Source organism: Cyprinus carpio, chromosome B1 (genome assembly GCF_018340385.1).
Source record: "Cyprinus carpio isolate SPL01 chromosome B1, ASM1834038v1, whole genome shotgun sequence".
NCBI classification, from domain to species: Eukaryota; Metazoa; Chordata; class Actinopteri; order Cypriniformes; family Cyprinidae; genus Cyprinus; species Cyprinus carpio.
The window spans coordinates 36,926,966-36,949,143 of NC_056597.1; the positions used below are offsets into that span (position 1 = coordinate 36,926,966).

General features: G+C 36.1%; 3 protein-coding genes across 3 annotated transcripts; all 3 read left to right on the forward strand.

The window, feature by feature from the left end:
* Window positions 1–6,941: 6,941 nt before the first annotated feature.
* LOC122135986 lies at window positions 6,942–9,568 on the forward strand. Its single transcript, XM_042717330.1, has 6 exons — window positions 6,942–7,092; window positions 7,668–8,033; window positions 8,119–8,478; window positions 8,644–8,713; window positions 8,939–8,974; window positions 9,279–9,568. The coding sequence occupies exons 2-6, from the start codon at window positions 7,856–7,858 to the stop codon at window positions 9,349–9,351; spliced, it is 717 nt and encodes a 238-aa protein (XP_042573264.1). The 5' UTR covers window positions 6,942–7,092; window positions 7,668–7,855; the 3' UTR covers window positions 9,352–9,568.
* Window positions 9,569–11,057: 1,489 nt separating this feature from the next.
* Window positions 11,058–13,576, forward strand: LOC109064400 (basic salivary proline-rich protein 1-like). The gene is made up of 6 exons (XM_042717621.1): window positions 11,058–11,103; window positions 11,596–11,794; window positions 11,885–12,634; window positions 12,748–12,808; window positions 12,933–12,974; window positions 13,189–13,576. The coding sequence occupies exons 2-6, from the start codon at window positions 11,614–11,616 to the stop codon at window positions 13,256–13,258; spliced, it is 1,104 nt and encodes a 367-aa protein (XP_042573555.1). The 5' UTR covers window positions 11,058–11,103; window positions 11,596–11,613; the 3' UTR covers window positions 13,259–13,576.
* Window positions 13,577–19,073: 5,497 nt separating this feature from the next.
* LOC109064393 (lysozyme C, milk isozyme-like) lies at window positions 19,074–21,230 on the forward strand. The gene is made up of 5 exons (XM_019081444.2): window positions 19,074–19,272; window positions 19,657–19,920; window positions 20,467–20,527; window positions 20,762–20,809; window positions 21,008–21,230. The coding sequence occupies exons 1-5, from the start codon at window positions 19,134–19,136 to the stop codon at window positions 21,081–21,083; spliced, it is 588 nt and encodes a 195-aa protein (XP_018936989.1). The 5' UTR covers window positions 19,074–19,133; the 3' UTR covers window positions 21,084–21,230.
* The last annotated feature ends 948 nt before the right edge of the window (window positions 21,231–22,178 follow it).

Genomic DNA, 22,178 nt, shown 5'->3' on the forward strand with positions numbered 1-22,178 from the left:
CCTCAAAATTTTGTCTTTATATCTTAAAAAATCAGAATTGCGAGTTATAAAGTCAAAATTGCGAGCTGAAGTCCAATTTTGAGGGTGGGAAAAAGACTGTTATGTTCTCAGAATTGTGAGTTTATATCTCGCAGTTCTTGCTTTATTTCTCAGAATTGTGAGTTTATATCTAACAATTATGACTTTTTAACTCGCAATTGCGAGTTAATATCATGCAATTCTGAGAAAAAGAAAGAATTGCGAGTTTACATCATGCAATTCTGAAAAAAAGAAAGAATTGTGAGTTTATATCATGCAATTCAGAAGTCAGAATTGTGAAATAAAAAGTCAATTACCTTTTTTGTTTTTATTCAGTGGCGGAAATGGGCTTCCATAATACACACTAGTTTTTGCTGTCAGTAAAGCTCAGATACACTCTACCCAGTGCCAGCAATAGTTCAACAGACTGCAGTTCACTCTACGGCCACCAGGGGATACTTTAGGCCACATACAGCACACATTAGGGTTTCAAATCAGTAAATAAATCACCAGTGCTTTAGCAGTGCTGCAGGGATTATGTATTTTTATAGGCTAAAACCTGTTTATAAACCTGTTTCTTTTGTCTGTGGTGAACACAAAATCAAGATATTCTGATGTTTTATTCTAGATTGTAAAAAGGTGATTGCTATCAAGTGGTTAAATGGGACTTCAGAGGTTGTCGGAGACACTAAATACCAAACACAGAACAGAAAAACTCATCTACTCACTAGTCGCTTTCACAGCCTCACTGTGTTTATTCAAACTCTTACAAACTATTCTAACTCAAACTTGTGAAAGTGTTTTTAAATAAAAACTGAAAGAGTTGTAAGAAGCTTACTGGTGGTGAGGTTTTGTTCATTTATAATTACATTTATCTTTTTACTTCTGACATTTGTGTTTAGGCTTCAGAATTCATAAGCCAATCTTAAAATCGCACTGGGTTTTTGTTGAGGAAACCAGGTGACACTAATGTACTGGCCTACATAGAAATGTAATGACTGCATGCTGATAATCATATAATAACATCTGGAGCATATACGTAACTTAGCCGGATGACATCATAGTTCAAGGGCAATAGGGGAAAGTAAAAATGTGCTCCAAATTTTTACCAGTCTCAAAAGATTTCTGATTTCTCCTCAGATTGACACCGAAGACTCCAGACATGCAACATTATGAATCTGGAGCAGTTAAGAAATATCAGAGGAGAAACTTCGATCTGTTGACCCTTCAGGCCTCGCTTCAGTCTCATCACAGAGAAACACACACATCAAACACACCAAACAGACAGTCTATAGGTCAGTTCGAGAAGATTGACATTAATTGACTTCAGTAATGTACACGTAAAGCTCTCTATATTTGTAGAGGAATGCTTTAAAGTCATACATTCAGAGTCACTCACACAAACCATTCACGTTTGGCAACACTCACCTTTTATTCTTACAAAAGATCCTATCTCTTAAGCTCTTAAACTTAGTCTCCCGCCCTGAATAATCAGGAAAAGTGTTGCTGGAAGGCTTATTTCTTCAGTCATTATTTCCTTGCCACCTTACAAATGCACGTTTTGCATTTATAAAGGTTACATGATGTAAACACAACCTGAGCAATAGTTGTCCTTCACACGTTGGGATGTTCTTGATCTGTAAGTGGAGAAACAGTGTGTGTGTGTGTGTGTGTGTGTGTGTCAAACCTAAACATGTTCCTTGTGCATTTTTAATAGAACTGGAACATGAATTTATATCTCAAGTGAATATTCTGTATCCATAAACACACATAGGCTGTAGCCAATGTTTATATCTGACGCAGTAATAATGGATTGCCATCGTACCACTAATTTAAAGACAAACATTCATGGTTTAGTTACATGATAAGTATAAGTTGTCTTTGGCCTGTCATTTGTCTTCTGGAAACAAGAAATTGTCATTTTGATTGTGCTTTGTTTGTTTTCTTCAGAACTTGACAACCTGTAGATGATGGTGGTGATCATTTTATTTTAGGGTGAAATACTTTCAGATAGTTTGTTTTCAGACACTGTGGCGGTGGTTTTGTGCTTGAATGCAGCATATCATGAAATGCACATGCCACAAAATCACTGTACCTTGAGGAGATTCTCTATCAACATGACAATATGACATCACACATGTTGCATGAAACACTCTGAAACATGAGGATTTTAGCAGCTCACAGGGGACAAAATGATTAAAAATCTGAGCATTTGGGGCAGTGTGTGACTGTGCTGTATTTCCACAGGCGCTGATTTCCAGAAGTTCACATTGAGTTCACATCCAGAGCCGCTGGAGCAGCAGCAGAGATGAGATCATGCTCCTATCAAAACTGCAATCAAAACCTTTCGGTTGAGGAGAAAACATTCTTTTGGTGAAATGTAATCACACAATGACACAGCTCCATCACAGCAGTCATGTAAAACATGCATTTGAAATTATTTTCCACTGGCACACAACCAAGAACTGAAAGCTGCACATACTTCTTGCTTTAAAAGCGGTACTCCACATGAAACCTCAAGTACAAATGTCAGTGAGTTTCACGTGAATCGCTTTGTAAAGTGATTACGTTCTTCAGCTGCCTGATCTGTGCAGTTGTGTTGGTTGATATTTACCTCAAAGTACAACTTTTGAATAGCAGCATACATCAGTTAAATGCAGTAGCCATGTAAATATTTAAATATCCCAATGCAATTCATTAGATGTTTAAACAAATGAGCTGCTAACAAGTGAGCAGTGATCTCCACCTGCCTTTGATACTTTATGTGACAAAGGCCGTAGTGTGGGCGAAATATTTAATCATATTTAACTATTAGATATCAGTTTATCACAGCCGTGAGAGGATGATGTTGACATTTATGCTGAGTCATGCTGACATTCATCTTGTGTTCAAAATAGCTCAAACTCTATTGACCCATCCTCACTTCCTGCAAACCGATACCTTGCTTTAGAGATGCAGAACAATTGAAGTTTTCTTTGTCAGACAGTTGTCAAATGGATCGTCTCTGATATTCAATACTTGCGTCATAACACATGATCATGTTTCTCGTCTGATAGTTCATTCTGTTCTCTCTCCAGATTTTTCATGGTGCAATAAGGGAGTGTTTGTGTGATACTGAACCTGAATAAATAGAAGTGTATTTAATAACCCAGCAGTTAGGATATTTAATAACAGATCCAACTGAACCTAAAAGTTTTTGGACACTGAAGTCACACTTAAAAATGTCACTGACAAACCAGAAACACAAGCACCTCATTCAAGAAAAACAAAAAAAAGGTGTCTAAAATAGGTTTTAGCTTCTTAACAATTATTTAGGTAAAGTTTTTTTTTTTTATGTTTTTAGTTTTTGTTAACTATTCAAACCCATAGTTAACTAAAAATAAACTTAACTGAAATAAATATTAAAAAGCTTAAACTTGTTTTTATTTCAGCTAATTGCAAAAACAACATTTCTCATATTTTTAATTTAACTTGATGCAGTAAAAAACTGATAGTAAAAGAAGATTAATAAAAACTATATAGACTATACTAAAAATGACAAAAACACTACAAAATTAATAAAGGTTTACATTAAATTGAAACGAAAACTTGCAAAACATGAATAAAAACTAAAATAGCAACTTTAATTTTTTTATTTAAAAAAGAAAAAGAATAAAGCATGTAATGTGCTTGTAGTTTTGCAGGCTTTGTCTAAAGATTAGAGAGTGAATGGTTTCACTAAGTGGGGCCCAAGTATCACTTTTAGTGTCTAAGCAATTAAAAAAAAAAAAGATGTTATTTTATTATGTTTGTGTTACGCGTTTTATGTAAATATGATTAATTTTGGTTTTTGATAATAAAGTGGAAAGCGACTTAGTTTGATATTTTGCATCTGATGCGATGAAGTAAAGTGTCTAATTACATGTTTGAGCCACTATGTACAGACTTTAAAATACTTTTCAATTCAGTAATACTTTTGTGGGTATCTGCATATTTGAAGGAATATGTATTTTGCAGAACTGAACAAAGACTGACAGCCTTATCATGGAAATGCATCATAGTATCGTTTATAGTTGAATAGCTTGACTTTGTCTAATACTGTAGATACAGCAGCTCTGTAAGAACACAACGTACGTCTGTTTGGTTATTAACTACTGCCGAAACTGTCTGGCAGGATGGCTAAAATTACATAACAGGAATCCAACCACAGGTGTGCAATACCAGTCCACCCACTATACATGCAACACACAGTCCGGAGTTTGACTTTTCATATTCATTACAAGTAACTTTAATGATTTTATTTTTTTATTTTTTAATTTATTGTGTTTATGCTGTGACTTGTCTTTCTGACACTATTTAAGGGTGTATAATAATAAAAAGTCTTTCTTATCATACGGTTATAGTCTTTTAAACTTCATATTTATCAGTATTTTTACTACCAATCAGAAGTCTGGAATAATTAATATATTTTTTTAAAGGTGTTGAAAGAAGTCTTTTCTGCTCACCAAGGCTACATTTATTTCACTGTAAAAACAGTGATTGTGAAATACTGAAATACAGAATTTCTTTGAAATAAAAATCTTTTGTAACATAAATGTCCTTACTCTTAATTCTTGCTGCATAAAAAATCTGAAATATATTTATGTAAATATATTTACCGTCAATTATGTTACCAAAATAATTGTCTATTTTTGTATATTTACAGTATATTTCAAATATATTCAGTATCTGAAAATATGTATTTTTGCCATATGGTTTCTAATGTAAGTCAGTTATGAGTTAATCACACTGAAAATTCCATTCCATTTAGAAAGCAACTGCTTAAATAAATTAAATTAAATTAATTGTGTGCTGTTTTTATTATGTTATTATAGTAGTGTTAAAATGTTTGTTAAAGTGTTAAAGCAATAAACTACAGCAATAAGTTTTGCAAGACGTAAAACCTGTTTCACAAGATCGTGTTGACTGTCTTTTAGGCTGCACATGATTTGCCGCCAATGTCATTGCATTACTGTTATACACTTGATGGTTAATTTGCTGGTAAAAGGGGATCGGGGCACTACTGATCACATAAAGTAGCTTAAATGATCAGATCTCGGACTTCTACATCTCTTGTATTTCACTCTTGAGTTGTATTTGCATAATACACCTAAAAAAATGTTTTTAACAATAGCCACAATTGTGCTGATCTCTGCTTCTACCTGTCCTACAGCATACCACAGACTGCAAATAAAACCATATTCATAAAAGAGTTGTTTGTCTGAGCCTGACTTCTCTATAAACTTCAAATAAATAATTATCAGTGAATCAGTTTTTGAGTGAGTGAATGGTAGAAATCCTTTCTGGAATGAATATCTGTTTCCAGTGAACACCACAACCAAATCTGATCAGTAAATCAATGGCTACTGAGCAAACGTCACACAGTTGGAGATTTCTCTTTACATAGATGCATGGATGTTCAGTATACCATCAATGAAAAAAATAAATTAAAATAAAACATGCCCCAAACCTTTTGAATAGTAGTATATCAATAAACTGTTATTTGAAAATAAATAAATGTAAAAAAAAATAAATAAATAAATAAATAAAAAAAGTGATGTCTTTACTTATTTATATACTTTTAAATAAAAAAATTAAAAAAATCAAAAGTTTGCATTGAAATTTGCTAGTTAAAGCCATTATTCTTAATTTTTGCATTGATAATTCAAAGCATAACATTTAACCCTGAAACATTTTGAATACCATTGCACAAAACGTGTTAAACTTGACAAATTGCATGGTTTTTTTTTTTTTTTGTGTGTGTGTGTGTGTGTAATAAGAGCACACCAAACTTGATTGATAATAATAATAATAATACACTGATATTACACTGACAGCTCTACTTTTGACATCAGTTAAAAATAAATAAATAAAAAACTTAGAGTCCTTAAAGGGTTTGTTCACCCAAAAATGACTCACCCTCATGTCGTTCCAAACCCGTAAGACCTCCATTCATCTTCAGAACACAAATTAAGATATTTTTTGATGAATTCCGAGAGCTCTCTGACCCTCACATAGACAGCAATGTAATGAACACGATCAACATCCAGAAACGTAGCAAGGAGATCATTAAAATAATCCATGTGACATCAGTGGTTCAACCGTAATTATTTGCAGCTATGAGATTACTTTTTGTGTGCAAAGAGAACTAAATTACGACTTTATTCAACAATTAGTCTCCGTGTCACCCTATAACACCATTTTTGAGAACATACACTGATTATTCTTTATTTAGTATTTAGTCTCCGTGTCACCCTATAACACCATTTTTGAGAACATACACTGAACAGCATACGTTGTTTACGTTCAGTGGATACTCTCCAGAATGGCGCCGTTTCCTTTTTCGATTATTTTAACGATGTCCTTGCTATGTTTCTGGACCTTGATCATAGTAGTATACTTGCTGTCTATGGGAGGGTCAGAAAGCTCTCAGACTTCATCAAAAATATTGATCATAGTATGTTCTGGAGATGAAAAAAGGTCTTAATTTGTTTCCGGAAACGAGGTTTGGACGTCTAACATGTTTGGAACGACATGTTCATTTTGGGGTGAACTATCCCTTTAAGTTTAGTGTTAACCTTTTGAAATTAAAATGTAAAACAAGATACTACTACTACTAATAATAAAAAGTTAAAATTATTTGCAGAGCCACTTAGTCTGGGTCATCCTCCAGGAAACTGGCACACAACAAAGATCTCATAATTACATGGTCACAGTTTAAAAATAGTTGAAATGGCGTGAGGAAAAAGTGACGAAGCAAAACCTGACTCACCTCCACCTGAGCGTCTCTGTAAAGTTACATCACATCAGACACACCGGATAAGGAGCTGTTTCAAAAAGTATTATGCAATACATACAATTTGTCTTTGGAATTTGAGTCATGTGGTGTTTCTTCAACAGGTTTAGTGAGTTTGATGCGATGAGGTCATCATGTCAAATTCAGTATAAAAATCCCCATGCTCGTCTGATCAGCACACAACGGATGGTGGAAACAAACACCAGCCTAAAGCAAGACTGAAGACTATACCCACATCTACTGCAGTCGAAGCTTCTCTGGTAAAATCACTTATGAACTCTTTGTATAAAATGCTTTAAGCTTATTTATCTAAATGCTACTTCAGTTTATAACTGTATCAAAATATGCAAGAATAATGAACCACTTGGTCGTAGAAAACCTAATGCAAAGTGTTTACCAATTGCATTGCTAAAGGGCATAATGATAAAAAACATGTTTGTAATTTTAATAATCTACTTGGTCTTGACCACCCAAACTTTAGCCTTGGGAACCTGTCAGAAAAATTGCTTGTCACTGGGTTAATACCCTTAAAAAGGCATCTTTGTATGTTATCTGCCCATTAAATGTTCATATTAGTACCTTAAAGTGGTAATATTGTACTACTTAGGGGGAAATAAGGTACAAAGATGTCCAAGTGACAAGCACTTTTTATGACAGTTTTCCAAGGCTAGAGTCTGGGTGGTAAAGGCACATTTCTGGACAATTTTGCTGAGAACAAATCCAGAAGATTGCTGGCTGCATTAGTGATTATGTTCCTTCACTTCAAGCACTGTATGAAGAGAATAGACTGATTGTTTAATTTGGATTTTTCCATTGCTATGTGTTTAATCTCCAGAGAGAGATGAAGGTGAAGATGTTGGCCGTGTTGGCTCTGGTTCTTCTGTCTCCAGTGCGAGTGAGGGACGGATTCTCAGTAAATGTGAGCTGAAGTCCCAACTCGAGGCGGCATTTGGGGGAAATCAGGGAGGAAATGGACCTGCAACTGTCACTAATGGGCCTGGAAACGTAACTGTGCCTGGAGACATGCCTGGAAACGTAACTGTGCCTGGAGACATGCCTGGAAACGTAACTGTGCCTGGAGACATGCCTGGAAACGTAACTGTGCCTGGAGACATGCCTGGAAATGAAACGGTGCCTGGAGACATGCCTGGAAACGTAACAGTGCCAGGAAATACAACTGTAAATCCACTCATCGCCCAAAGTAAGTGTTGCAAGGGTAAACACTGTCAGTTGACAACTAGTAATGATACAAATGTAAGCCAAGAGTGTTTCTGTCTTTCTTTCAGTTGTTTGTTCTGTGGAGCATGTTTCGAAGTTCGACACCAGCCTGGTCACCACCATCCAAGAAGACCCCAGACCTCCAGTGAGACCTCCAGTGAGACCCCCTGTCAGACCACAACAACAACCCAATGAAAGACCAGGGGGAAAACCTGGACGTCCCGGCAGAAGGGGAAAGAGATCTCATGCTGGGGCACTCAGGAGGCCAGCTGGATTTTCTCGTGACAATTCCGAGAGTTCCGAGAGTTCCGAGAGTTCTGAGGAGAATGTCGCCACAAGACTGTTTGGAATCTTCCAGCTGAGCGACCGTGTGGCCTGCGATTCCGGATCCGGCCAGAGTCTGAACATCTGCAACATGAACTGCAGAGGTAAGTCACGTTACAAAAGTGATTATAAACAGAATAGACTGAACCCAATCTCATGAGAAATGTAACTAATTTATTGGGCGGTGATTTTAAATAAATTCACACAATGCGATTTGTTTGCAAAAAAAAATTATTCAATTTTTTTCCAACATAATTTTTCTCTTAAAGCTCTGACTGACGATGACATCAGGGATGACATCAGGTGCTTGAAGACCCTGCTGGACAGCGCAAGAAATGCGTAAGTTGTCATCTTTTGTCCCACTAATCACATGATCACCTTTTACATTCCCATTGGTAGTCACCACATTCTGTCACTGCTCACAGATCACATTTGTAGCATATTTCTGCAAAATAAACACATTATAATTGAAAATGGACAATTCTTCATTGTAAAACATTCCAATATTACCAAAAGCAACTAAACAAGTGTATTTTTCTAATAAATGTTCCTGTTTTCTTACAGCACTGTTTCAGCCTTCGCTTCTCCACCCAATAAAATGTAAGTCAGACGATTATAAGATGGTATGAGTCAAGAGAAATACTGACTAGAAATATATTATTTTATTTTATTCAATACTTGAAAGCATACAAGTCTTAATGAAATACATTTATAAAATATATTTCGGACAATATACATAAGAAATTGGCAAAAATATATGATGAAATAGAAGTAACTAAAACTTATTGGAAATATATTTCTGTACATATTTTTACATTAATATTAGCAATATATTTTTAACCACAGAAATAAGCTTTGCAAGATGTAACCCTTCTTTTACAAGATTGTGTTTTTTGTCTTTTAGGCCACTTGTAATTCTCTCTGTGAACGAGTGCCGCAACATCAATCCTGCGCAGTACTTTGCTGAGTGTCGCTGAAACATTCAACGTTTCTACAGACATGAATATTCTGTTAAATTTCATCCCAACGTATTATTGTAATAAACCCTACAGGAACTACTGATCACATGAATAAGTTCTCAGACCCTTGTATTTTACTGTTGCATTTTCTGCCATAATGTACCTGGAAAATATTCTCAAAACAGCCTCAGTTAGGCTTCCTCAGAATGCAAATAAACAAATATTTTAAAAAAAATATATACACTTGTCTAAGTTTGTCTTTACAATAAAAACACCAACAAATCAGTGTTTGCATGAGTGAAAGGTTTTGTTTTCTAACACAAAACAAGTGTTATACCATCCAAGAAGTCTGGTTTGCATGGTCTATTTAACCTCTGCTGCTAGATATGGTAACTACACCATCTGTCTGGAAAGATCATCTTTCTCCACACGATGGCCATTCAAAAAGTAGCCATGCATTCTCATAAAATGATTTTTTTTTTTTAAAGAGCTCAAATCATTTATTTTTGTGCTGTGGTTGTTTTATGTCTTTTTTTGTGCAATGAATCACAATAAAAGATCAACTCTGTTTAACCAAATCTATTGTGCAAAGCCTTCTACCATGGACATATTATATTACATAAGCATATTAATGATACTGACCATGTTATCTCCTTTGAACACAGTATGCTCCATGCATCATTAAAAATGCATTAATATATTAAAATATAGAATATAAAAATGTATTATTTATTACATAAATTAAAAAATACAAATTAAATAAATTATTGGTATATATAATAAAAAAGAATTGCACATCCACAAGCATACGATGAATAATCGTTGAAATTGTGCTTAAAAATAATTGTTTGTGCTTTTATCCAATTTCTTATTTGTTCTGTGCCATGTGAAGTTCACATTTACATGTTGAAACAACAACACACAAAGGTCAAAGCAAGCATCTTCGAACAAACCAAGTATTTGTGTGCTATTTGAATACACTCAAATGAGCCCTCGCAGTGAAGCTCAGAGATTTGGACCAAGACACTGACCGAAATTTTCAGCTTTCAAAAAGAAGATTTTTCAGACTGACCATGTAATGCATCTAAAGTAAAAATTAAAGCTCAATCGCATATGAGAATAAGCTCATCTGTCTTAATCAGAAAAGCTGCATAAAAATTTTTTCCTGAGAACAAAACTCATCTGATGTGACAATGCAGAAGATAATATTTGATTTGAATAGTTTTCATTGCATAATTCACAATTGCTAAATGATCCTTTAAGCATCGTCAGCCCTTCAGATCCGCCCAAACAAAACAGAGTAAAAACTTGAGGCTTTCGAGAGTCACAGCAGTACCATTATACAAGCAGTGGGCTCTAGATGAAGATGAGTGCGGCATTCAGCTATTTGAATTGGAAATGCTGCTGTTTGTGGTTGTGGGTGCGTGTGTTGCAGAACACCATCATCAAAAGACAAACAGAGCACAGAGACTCAAGCATCAAAACATCAGCTTCACATCATTCCACTCACAGCTGGAAACCACTGGAGAAAAAGAGAGCAAATAAGTAAACAAATACATAATAACAAGGATGACAACCTGAGCTTCCTGGTCAGCATTTGTGATGTTTCAGAGCAATGACATCATAGGAACATGATCTCCTCGTGATGATGGGATGGACCAACAGTGCAGGTGGAGGTCAGTCGGACATATATAAGATGGACCACAGCACAAAAAAAACACTGAAGCTGGAGAAGACTCTCCAACAAGCAGCATCTCAACAGAACCTCTGGTAAGATGCATTGGTTCTTCATGATATTTCATGTTTGTTTGTTTTTTTGTTGCTCAAACTAATCATTAAGTTCACTCCCGGTCATTGCAAAAACAAATAAAGGAATAAAACCTTTGGATGAAAGCATCTGCTGAATTGAATGTACTTTTATTTGCTTTTGTGTAGTAATAATTATTTAGTATTTGTTTTTGTGTAATATATTATTCAATTATCATATATATATATATACACACACACACACACACACACACACACACATATAATCTATATATGTGGCTCAACCTATTTAATACTTAAGTTTTAATCTGAATTTTACATTTTTATTTTAGTTAAGTTGAAGATGTTTTTTGTGCATGATCTACAGATATTTTTATCCCCGCCAATCCTTTAATTCATGAATATACAATCACTGAATACTTGTAATCTGTTATTGGCTCTACTTCAAGATGTGATCAGAGTTCCCTGGATTAACTGAACACGTGTAATCTCCAGATTTCCAAACAGAGAGAGATGAAGCGTGCAAACCCAGTGAAGATGCTGGCGGCGTTTGCTCTGGTTCTGCTGGTATTCAGTGTGACTGAGGGACGGATTATGAATAAATGTGAGCTGAAGGCCAAGCTGGACGCCGCTCAGTTGCAGCAGATCACGGTCATGGAAGAGACAATAACCGTGAACAGTCTCATCGCCAGACGTGAGATATTGTTCTGCAGGATGCCAAATAGCACTGTTTTATGTCAGATTATGTGACCCTCATCTATGTCTTTCTTCTTTTCTGAGGCAGTTGTCTGCAAGGCCAGCATCTCAGCCTTCAACACCAGCTTTGTCAAAAACATCACGGTCGACAATAAAGAGATGAATCCAGCACAGGCCCCACCTCAAGTTGCATCCCAAGTTCAACCTCAAGCTCCATCATCTGGAGCTCCACCTCAGGCTTCACCACGTAGCGGTCCACCTCAGGCTCCATCATCTCGAGTTCTACCTCAGGCTCCAGCTGGATCTTCACCAAAGGCTCCACCATCTGGATCTCCACCAAAGGCTCCACAATCTGGATCTCCACCATCTGGAGCTCCACCCAAAGTTCCACCATCTGGAGCTCCACCCAAATTTCCACCAACTGGAGCTCCACCCAAAGATCCACCATCTGGAGCTCCACCCAAAGATCCACCATCTGGAGCTCCACCCAAAGATCCACCATCTGGAGCTCCACCCAAAGATCCACCATCTGGAGCTCCACCCAAAGTTCCACCATCTGGAGCTCCATCCAAAGTTCCACCATCTGGAGCTCCACCCAAGGTTCCACCATCTGGAGCTCCACCCAAGGTTCCACCATCTGGAGCTCCACCCAAGGTTCCACCATCTGGAGCTCCATCCAAAGTTCCACCATCTGGAGCTCCATCCAGCTCCAAACCACGTCCGACCATAGCTGCCAAAGATGTTGAGCACCTGTACGGAGTGTTTCAGCTCAGTGATCAGCTGGCTTGTGATTCTGGCATGATCCCATCACACAACGTCTGCAACATGACCTGCTCTGGTGAGTGTTTTTTAATGACTGCACTGTAAAAAATCAAAGAGCAAGCAATAACATGAATGTTTAAAAACAAATAAAATAACTTTGAATAATTATTTATTTTTTTTGCAAACCAGCTTTGACTGATGACGACATCACTGATGATATCGCCTGCCTGAAGACCCTGACAAACTTTATGTAAGTACAACAAACTCTTTTATGTTAGACTGCATGATAACACAAAAGTGGTCAGACTTTCATAAGAAAGTTTGAAAAATATAACTATTACTTAAAGTAGTGCAAATATCTCATTTCTTAACAGGAAAGCGAAACCCAAAGAAATCCTATTTGATGTTAAGAAGATGTAAGTTATTTTTTTTATGTACATATTTACAGTTGTATAGTTTATGCTTTTACAGAATCATAAATATTAAATATTTAAATATATATTGAATGAAATCTAAATCTATATATACATATATATGCAAGTGTGCATGTATGTGAGTTTTTGTTTCTCTACATGTGACAGTAATTATAATGTGTCTGAGTCAGATCTGACTGTGTTCTGTGTGTTACAGTGTGAAGATGATGTTGGTGGAGGAGTGTCACTCTGTCGTTCCTCCAAACTACTTTTCTGAATGTGTTTAAAACAGATGGAGCAGACTCACTCAAGATTAGATTCTTCCTGCTGCATTTTTTACACACATCAGTTTGATGCTTTCCATGGCAACTGTCTTTGATTGAATGATAATGAGGTCATTATGATGGTGGCGGGAGTTTAAATGAGAGTCTGAATATAGGGAGTTTGTGCATTAAGACACTTTCGTTTATTACTGTAATACTGTGAATGTCTAAACATCTATCACTGTATAAACCTAAAATATATCATTGTATAATCCAATATGATTGTGCTGCTGCTGAGGGCTTTTAAATACTGTCACTTTATCATAAAAAATAAAATTAACAAACCCCTGTGTGGTCTTTCTTTTCTCCAAATCAAAAAGCAACACGATGCCACATAGTTTTTATATATATGCATATATTCATGATGCATCGTGCAGGAAAAGAAAACAAGCAAATAATATAAAAATTGTTTAAATAATTAATAATTAAGGCGGTAAACTTTTAGCTTAGCCATCACCAGCTGTTGTATGAAGTCTATTGCAATCTATATTCTATGCATTTTAGATGCACACTTTCCCCTGCAATAATAATATATTAGTTTTAGATGGATGTTTTATGATGTATTTTTAATTATATTTTATATGCATTTTTGTGATTTAAAAAATAGTCATTTTTGACGTTATATTCTGCAAAGCAGCTTTTTATTATTAATGAGCAAATATTTAAATTGTTTCTATGATTTTAAATATTCAAAATATTTTATTTTTGAGATAAAATATGTTTGGTTATTGTTGTTGGAGACAGTCTGTATGTGATTCATCAGACTTATATATGTTAGAATCTCCTCCACCTGCGGCTGCACCTCAGCTTTTGGATCATTCCATAATTAATACAGAGATTAATGTACATTTCTAAAATTGAAGCTCTGCTTCCTCCCAAAGGTTCTTCTTCATTCACCCAAACCAAAAGTTGTTTTTGACATTATATTCATTCCCCTGCAATAATAATAATAATAAAAAAACAGTATTATGATTTTTAAATTTTAATCTTTCCCAGTAAAACATCATCGTTCCTACAAAAATTTGCAAGCTGAACGAGACTTTGACACACTAATGTAAGCTGCAAACATCTAGTGTGCTGAGACAATGCAAAAGATCAAGTCTGATTTAAATTGTACTATTTGAATCATTCATAATTACTTAAATTAGCTTGTCTGAACTAATTTTCTTGACTTAAACCATTATGAGTTTCTAATAAAACGCTATTTAAATGTCAGCGCCTTTCCCAAAAAGCACTTTCACACAAAAGCATTTTGTTTTTACAAGGAATTGTCATGGATTTAAAGCTTTAAAGAGTGATTTCTGACCTCTATCATCTGTCTGCTGCAGACATGCCACATAAATTATTTAAAAAATGCAAGCTAAAATCACTGTCACATCACAGCAAACATGGGCTGATTTTTTTACATTTAAGAATAAGAATTTGCCCAGTGTGGTTTGGGTGTATGAAGAAACCTTAGGAGGAACTAAAATTCAGCAGAAAGAGCCCATCCTCCTCTGACACGAATTCGTTCATCTCAATCTCCAACAAAAGAACATCTGGTAAGACTCAGTTATGGTTGTTAATAATGTGGTTCTTCCAGTTGTCTGAACACAACATTTATGTTCAGAATTGTAGAATATGCCTTGGTCTATCTGAACAAGCAACAAATTTATAGCATTCAAACGTTTGGTGTCTTTAAGACTTTTTTTTTTTTTTCATTTTTGAAAGAAGTCACAAGGCTACATTTATTTGATTAGAAATACAGTAAAAACTGTAATATTTTGAAATATTATAACAATTTGAAATATCTTTCTAATATAAAAAAAAAATAAATGTATTTTATTCCTGTGACGCAATAAGCTGAATTTTCAGCATCATTACTCCAGTTTTCAGTGTCACATGATCCTTCAGAAATCATTCTAATATGCTCATTTGCCACTGAAGAAACATTTCTTATTATTATCAATGTTGAAAACAGTTGTGCTGCTTCATGTGTTTGTGGAATCCAACATTTTTCAGGATTCATTGATGAATACAAAGTTCAAAAGAAAAGCATTTATTTGAAAAATAATTTTTGAACACACTGGTTTAAAATGCAAACAGTTTTACTGTTTATTGAGTTTTAGTGTTTTTTTCATTTTATTATTTTTCTAATTATATTCATTTATTTGAAAAATAATTTTTGAACACAGCTCATTAATTGTCTAACACACGCTCAAACAGAATGCCTCAGCCTACTATTGGCTAAAATGAATATGTTGTGAATAAAGAAACACTTTTATAATAAGGCCCTTGTTATTTATTCATAAATAGAAAACAGGCTGATTGATTCATAAACAGATGGAGCTCAACAAATTAAAGAGAACCTTCTCATTATCTTCCCTACAACCACTAATAAACCAGAAGTCATGCTTATCAGTATGGACGAGTCTGGCCAAGAACACCAGGAGGCTCGCCGAAGGGCCTGTTCGGCCCCGCTGTGGACAGGTTTACAGAAAAGTTTTCAGAGGCTCAAAAGTTGTCACAGGTGCTCCATCACTTCCTCCCCAAGCGCCCTGGCGCCCAGCTGCGGGCCGTCAGAAGAATCCCACCATGGCCTGCAAATAGTGCCCCCATTGAACATGTTACATCTTCTTAACAGTCAGGATTTTTCAGCCGCTACTTCCTCATTCCAAAGAAAGATGGCGGGCTCAGACCCTCTCTGGATCTCAACCATCTGAACCACTCACTTATGCGCCAGTCGTTGAAGATGTTAATTATCAAACAGATCCTCACACACATTTGCCCCGAGGACTGGTTTTTGACAGTGGATCTGAAAGATGCATACTTTCACATCCACATAGCCCCCATCACAGACCGTTCTTGAGATTTGCTTTTGAGGGTTTGACTTATCAATATACAGTCCTTCCATCTGGACTGTCTCTGGCCCCACGCACTTTCATGAAGTGCATAGATGTGGCTTGAACTACCTCGACGATGGGCTGGTTCTAGCCAGGTCAGAATGGGAGTTGGCTGCTCACAGAGAGCTGTTATTCAGGCACTTGGAGCACCTCGGGTTGATCATCAACCCTCACAAGAGTCAGCTGTTGCCCAGACAGCGAGCTGTCTTTAAGGGAACAATTTTAGACTCCGCCCAAATGCAGGCATGGATTACGCCGGAACAATCTCTGACTATTCAACGTTTGGCAGAGTCTCTCAAACTGAAGGTTTTTCAATGGTTGCTCAGCCTTATGGCAGTGGCCGCCTCTGTAATTTCTCTGGGCCTGCTTCAGTTTTGGCTCAAAGCCCACATTCCCCTCCACGCCTGGCGCCTGGGGTGGCTTCCTGTCAGGGTAGACCACTGCTGTATCAAGGCTGTGGCCCCCTGGACGAACTCTTGCCTGTTCCAAACAGGAACGAGATTAGACCTGACCTCCAGATGGAAAGTAGTCACAAAGGATGTGTCCAACTCGGGTTGGTCCTGGTCAGCACCGGCGCAATGCCTGCTTATCAACCGCCTAGAGATGTTGGCGGTTTTCTTAGCCCTGAAAACCTTCCTTCCAGCCTTAAAGGGCACCACGTCTTGGTCCGGTCAGACAGCATGATGATGGTGGTGGCTTACATCAATCACCAAGGCAGTCTCAGGTCACACACTCTTTACAGGATGGCTCGTTGCCTCCTTTTTTTGGACACAGAAAGAACTCCTCTCTTTAAGGGTGGTACATGTGCCAGGCATATTGAACCTTGGTGCAGACATGCTGTCCAGTGGCCACGAGCAAATGGGCGCTACACCCTCAAAAGGTTCCAGCGATCTGGTCAGTCTTCGGGAGGGCAGAGGTCGACCTCTTTGCCAAAAGAGAAACAAATCAGGCTTCAGTTCAGAGTAAAACAGGAGTTTTCCCTTAGCGTCTCACGCAACGTTCATTCCCTTATCTCAGGGAACCGAGGTTACATCAGTAACCGGAGCATTTTCAAATGCAAAACTAGCAGGTGAAAATAATTACTGGAGGAAGACGAACCATTACATGACCTGCAGCAGCTACTGACATACAGTGGTGTAAAGTATTCTTCATAAGTACAGCTTATCCATTTTTTAAAATTATACTGCCAAAACTATATTTTAGTATATTTTTTTATTAATTTAGTTTTTAATTGCTATTAACTCTATAACTGTGGTCGAGTATATTTTATTTTAATCTTGTAATGAGCAAGTAATACTTAGATAAGTTAAAAAAAAATAAAAATAAAAACATGACAACAAAAACATGATAATGTAACCTTTAATCATATTTTTAACAGTTTAAATTCTCTTTACTAAATTACAAATAATCCAATTTAACATGGCTTTGTCACTTATTTTTGTTTCCAATCACACAGGAAAAATCATGCTTTTCTGAAGTATTTTTGTTTTGTTTTGATGTTAACACCCTTTTTAATATAAGTTTTTTCTTTTGATTTTTCTTATTTATTTATTTATTTATTCATTTATTTATTTATTTATTTGTTGTTGTTGCTTAATCCGGATTAGCTGAATAATTGTTTGCAACCAATATGATGTCTTAAGGTTGCAAAACCCGTTCCAGTCCTGAATACAAAACGGCGAGTTTTGGTTTTGATTGTGAATTATATACATTTTCATAGTCAGGCAATCAAAAATGCACTGCATTGCATTGTTTTAAACTGGTTCAACAGAGAAGGTCCACCCTGAAAACTGATCCTCCCAAAGAAAAAACAGTCAGGTCTTAACAATCTGGAGCAGCATGAAAGAGATGACCTCAATAACTGACCCATGCTAATCAGCCAAACTTTGACCTCATTAATAAACAGTAAGATACAGTTTATGAATGTAACGGAATATAAAATTACCTGAACGTCAGCAGCTCTTTATGTATGATATTAACTGGCAAATGTTGGAGAGATTGCATACAACATTAAAAACAATATATATTAACTCCAACAGCAACATAGCATGACAACAACTGCAGTTGTTGCAAAGTAATTACAGCCTTGTTGGTTCTGCAGTGAATCTGGTGTATAAACCTGTTGTTAGACAGTTCTTTTAAGAAAAGGACATCAATATAGCCCTAAATTCAGTTCAATTTAATACAAGATTTGGTACCACTTTACTTAAAGCCTTTATGTATAATACTTTATATAAAAAAAATGTAATACAACAATTATGCCTTTTAATGCACCTTACTGTATATGCATTGTACAATCTCAGAAATGGTTGGTTAGGAAGGATGAAAAAGAAACCTTGGGAGGAACCAAAACTCAGGGAGGGAGAGCCCATCATCTACACATGTGAATATATATATAACTTCCTGACCTATATGCATTGGCACACTTTCCTCCCCGCATGGTGACAAACCATGTCAAACTGATCCAGAACAAAGCAAATTCACATTTTGCTTGCATCATTGTATTACAACATAATGCTTTCCTTCCTAGAATTTATTTTATTTTTATTAAACCTAAATTCAGAGGTCCACCCAGCATTGTGTCGTGTACCAGTCAGTCTGTCCAGGTCTTTCTTGCTGTCATCTAGGGGCCTCACATAACATGTACATGACATCTGATCCTTACTGAGACAAAGACGATTCAAAGATGATGCATTTACTTCATTGTGTTAGAACTTGAATCTGTGCAACCCAGAAACACTGAAACCAAGCCAAAACATTTCATACAGAACACAAAGTGCCTTAAAACCTCCTACACACTGACACAAAACCTTTCAAACTCTTATTTCACATAATCCACTGACACATAGATGGCCTCTCTCAGGGGAACAGGTGGGTCTATATATCTAAACTCAACTTGCAATGATTCCCTGTGAGAGGAACACACAGAAATCGTGAGAATTCATCCAGCCGTGAAGATGTTGGCAGTTGTGGTTGTTTTATTTCTAGCGGTCGGCGTGAGTGATGGCGTGATTTTGAGTAAATGTGAGCTGAAGCAGCAGCTTGAAAGAGGCCTTACCCTGCAAATCCCCAATTCTGCAGACGTGCTGGCACAGAGTGAGTCTCTGTTTACATCCCGAGCTTTAGATATACCTATCACTGCTTCTGTGTAGATTCATATACTGTTTCAGTAGTCTGCAGGTGAGCAAAGAACACACTATGTTCTCTTTTTGCATTGAGAGTTCCATGAAGAACATTAAATATCCATGAAATCTTTCCATTCCACAAAAGGTTATTTATAGTGGAAGAAGTTTTTTTTTTACATTTTTTACAAATGTTCTTCATGGTAAGAAAATTAAATGGCTATTTTAAGAACTGTTCAAAGGTTCAACCCAAAATGGTTCTTCTATGTCATCGCTGTGAAAGTTTCATTTTTAAGTCGGATGGAATAGAATATTCTTCAAAAATGACTGAAATGAAGGAAAACTCTTTTCTTTACAGTCGTGTGTCACGTCCAGCTGACCTCTGGCTTCAATACCAGCGCCATCAAGATGATCGCTGAGCCACAAGAGCCTCGTAGTGGTCCCGGTCCTCGCCGTGTTAGGTCTCCAGGAGAAAAAAATAAAGGTGGCTCTTCCAGTAATGAAAGTGGTGAGGACAAAGATGAGGTCTGGACCCTGTACGGCTTGTTCCAGCTTAGCGACCATGTGGTGTGCAGCTCTACTCAAAGTCGTGCACTGAACCTCTGCAGACTGTCCTGTGACAGTGAGTATATTTCATATAAAAAGAGATGATGCACTGTGTGATACGGCAAAATAACCCACAGGGTTATCAGAACCAGTTTGGGGTTCTTGTGAACGAAATCAATACTTCTATTCTGCAAGGATGCATTAAACTGATCACAAGTGACAGTAAAGAAATGTATAATGTTACAAAAGATTTCTATGATACTAAATGCTGTTCTTTTGAATGTTTTGTTCATCGATAAATCCTTTAAAAGAGTATGCTTTCCACAAAAATATTAAGCAACACAGCTGTTTTTTCAAGATGTTTCTTAAGCAGCAAATCAGTATATTAGAATAATTTCTATAAATCCTTTAAAAGAGTATTTTTTATGGATAATTTTTAAGTGAAGGCTGGAGTAATGATGCTGAAAATTCAGCTTTGCATCAGGAATAAATTACATTTTTAAATATATTCAAATAGTTATTTTTTTTTTTTATGTTTTATGAAACATATGGTGAGCAGAAGATACTTTTTTTATATGCATAAATATTCTCTAAAATTAAATGTGATTGTTCTCCTTTTCAGAGCTGATTGACGATAACACCAGTGATGACATAGCCTGCGTCCAGACCCTTATAAATGCAGTGTGAGTAATTTAATAGAATGCACAAACATCAGAAAATTATATTATCATATATTATCCAGTGTAGTATGATTAAATTAACTGTGCTTTAACATTAAACATCATTGTTTGTAGATGTATTAATTTTGCAGACTGTAGTATTAATATTTATTCCATGTAGAAATTATATTAGTAGTGAATCCTCATAAAGCAGGTGAATACAAGTGTCCTGATTTTGTGCTCATCTGACTATAACAGAACTTCACTGATTCCTGACCCTGAAACTGCTAGACACATCCATGAAATGTAAGTGAAAGAAACAAGAACCAATTCAATGCAGCAATTAATGGAAAACACAAATTTACTGTGTTTGCATGCAAGCATGTTACAAATTGATATTGAGATCACTACAATAGCTTATATCACTGCCTTGACTAAACCAGCTTTTCTAAAAAATAATAATAATAATGAAATCTTTTCATGTTTCCTATTTTCCTTTGACAGGATCTCGCTGATCCACCAGCCAGAGTGTATGGCCATGAAGGCCACTTCGTACTTTGCCAGCTGTCAAACACCCTGAAGTCCTGACCTCTATTAGCACCCTGCTTTACTTTTGCATTTATGTGCAATTATATTCGTAGCTTTCTTGTAAGACAACAAAATCCCAGCACAAGTTGCTTGTGTTTTGTACTAGCCTATATGAGTCATTAAAACCATTTGAAACGCAGTGGTGTGCTCATTAATTTAATTAAGGCCCTTGTGTGTCTCTGCAGTCTGATGCTGAATGTTTCGCGCTGAGTGTTTATGTCCATTTTATTGCCAAAGGCAATCCAAATCGGATGGAAAACAAAGACGTTAAGGTAAATAAGTTATTTATTATCAGGCAGTATTCAGTATGTAGCATACTAAGTACATAGAACATCCACTAGACGGCGTGCTTGTTAACAAACGGATTGTGGAGGTAATTATAGCACACACTTGATTACTGTGTACTGAGATAAACAGCAGGCTGTAAGGTAACTGAGAAGTGTATTTTCAGAAGAACTAAAGAACCATTTTTGACATGTACATGCAGCAGCTGTTTTGTTTTTCTGTCGCTACAAATATGAGCTGAAAATTATCTAAAAGTCTCAAGCAAGATTTTTTTCAGCAAACTCTTAGATAAAACTGTCACAAATCACTGCTTTTATTATTATTAATTATTATTATAATTATTACATATTATTTCGTATGCTTTTTTTTTCATTTTTTTTCTTAGTGTATATATTATTATAGTGTTTTACATATTAACTATTAAGGCGATATGTGAAGTGACTGGCAATATTGCATGAAAAACTGCATGTGGGCAAAAAGGTGACACTAAGCTGTCTTTAATATGGTCTTTATTAGAAATGGTTTAGATGAGTACATGATAATGCAAAACCTGCCAGGATTGTGCTTTATATTTAAATGCAAACAAGGACTGATGCAGTCTTGCAGATATAAAAAGTGATATATTAATACTGAGGCTGTCTCTACTAAAAATTGTGGTGCAACACAAAGTGTGTCTAACTAGGCAATATTTCAAAGTAAAACACACAGTGATTACTTAGCCTACTGTAAATACAAGCACAAAGATTTACTCTCATGTCGATGTGGTATACAATACATTGTCGTAATGCAAAACTAATATGAA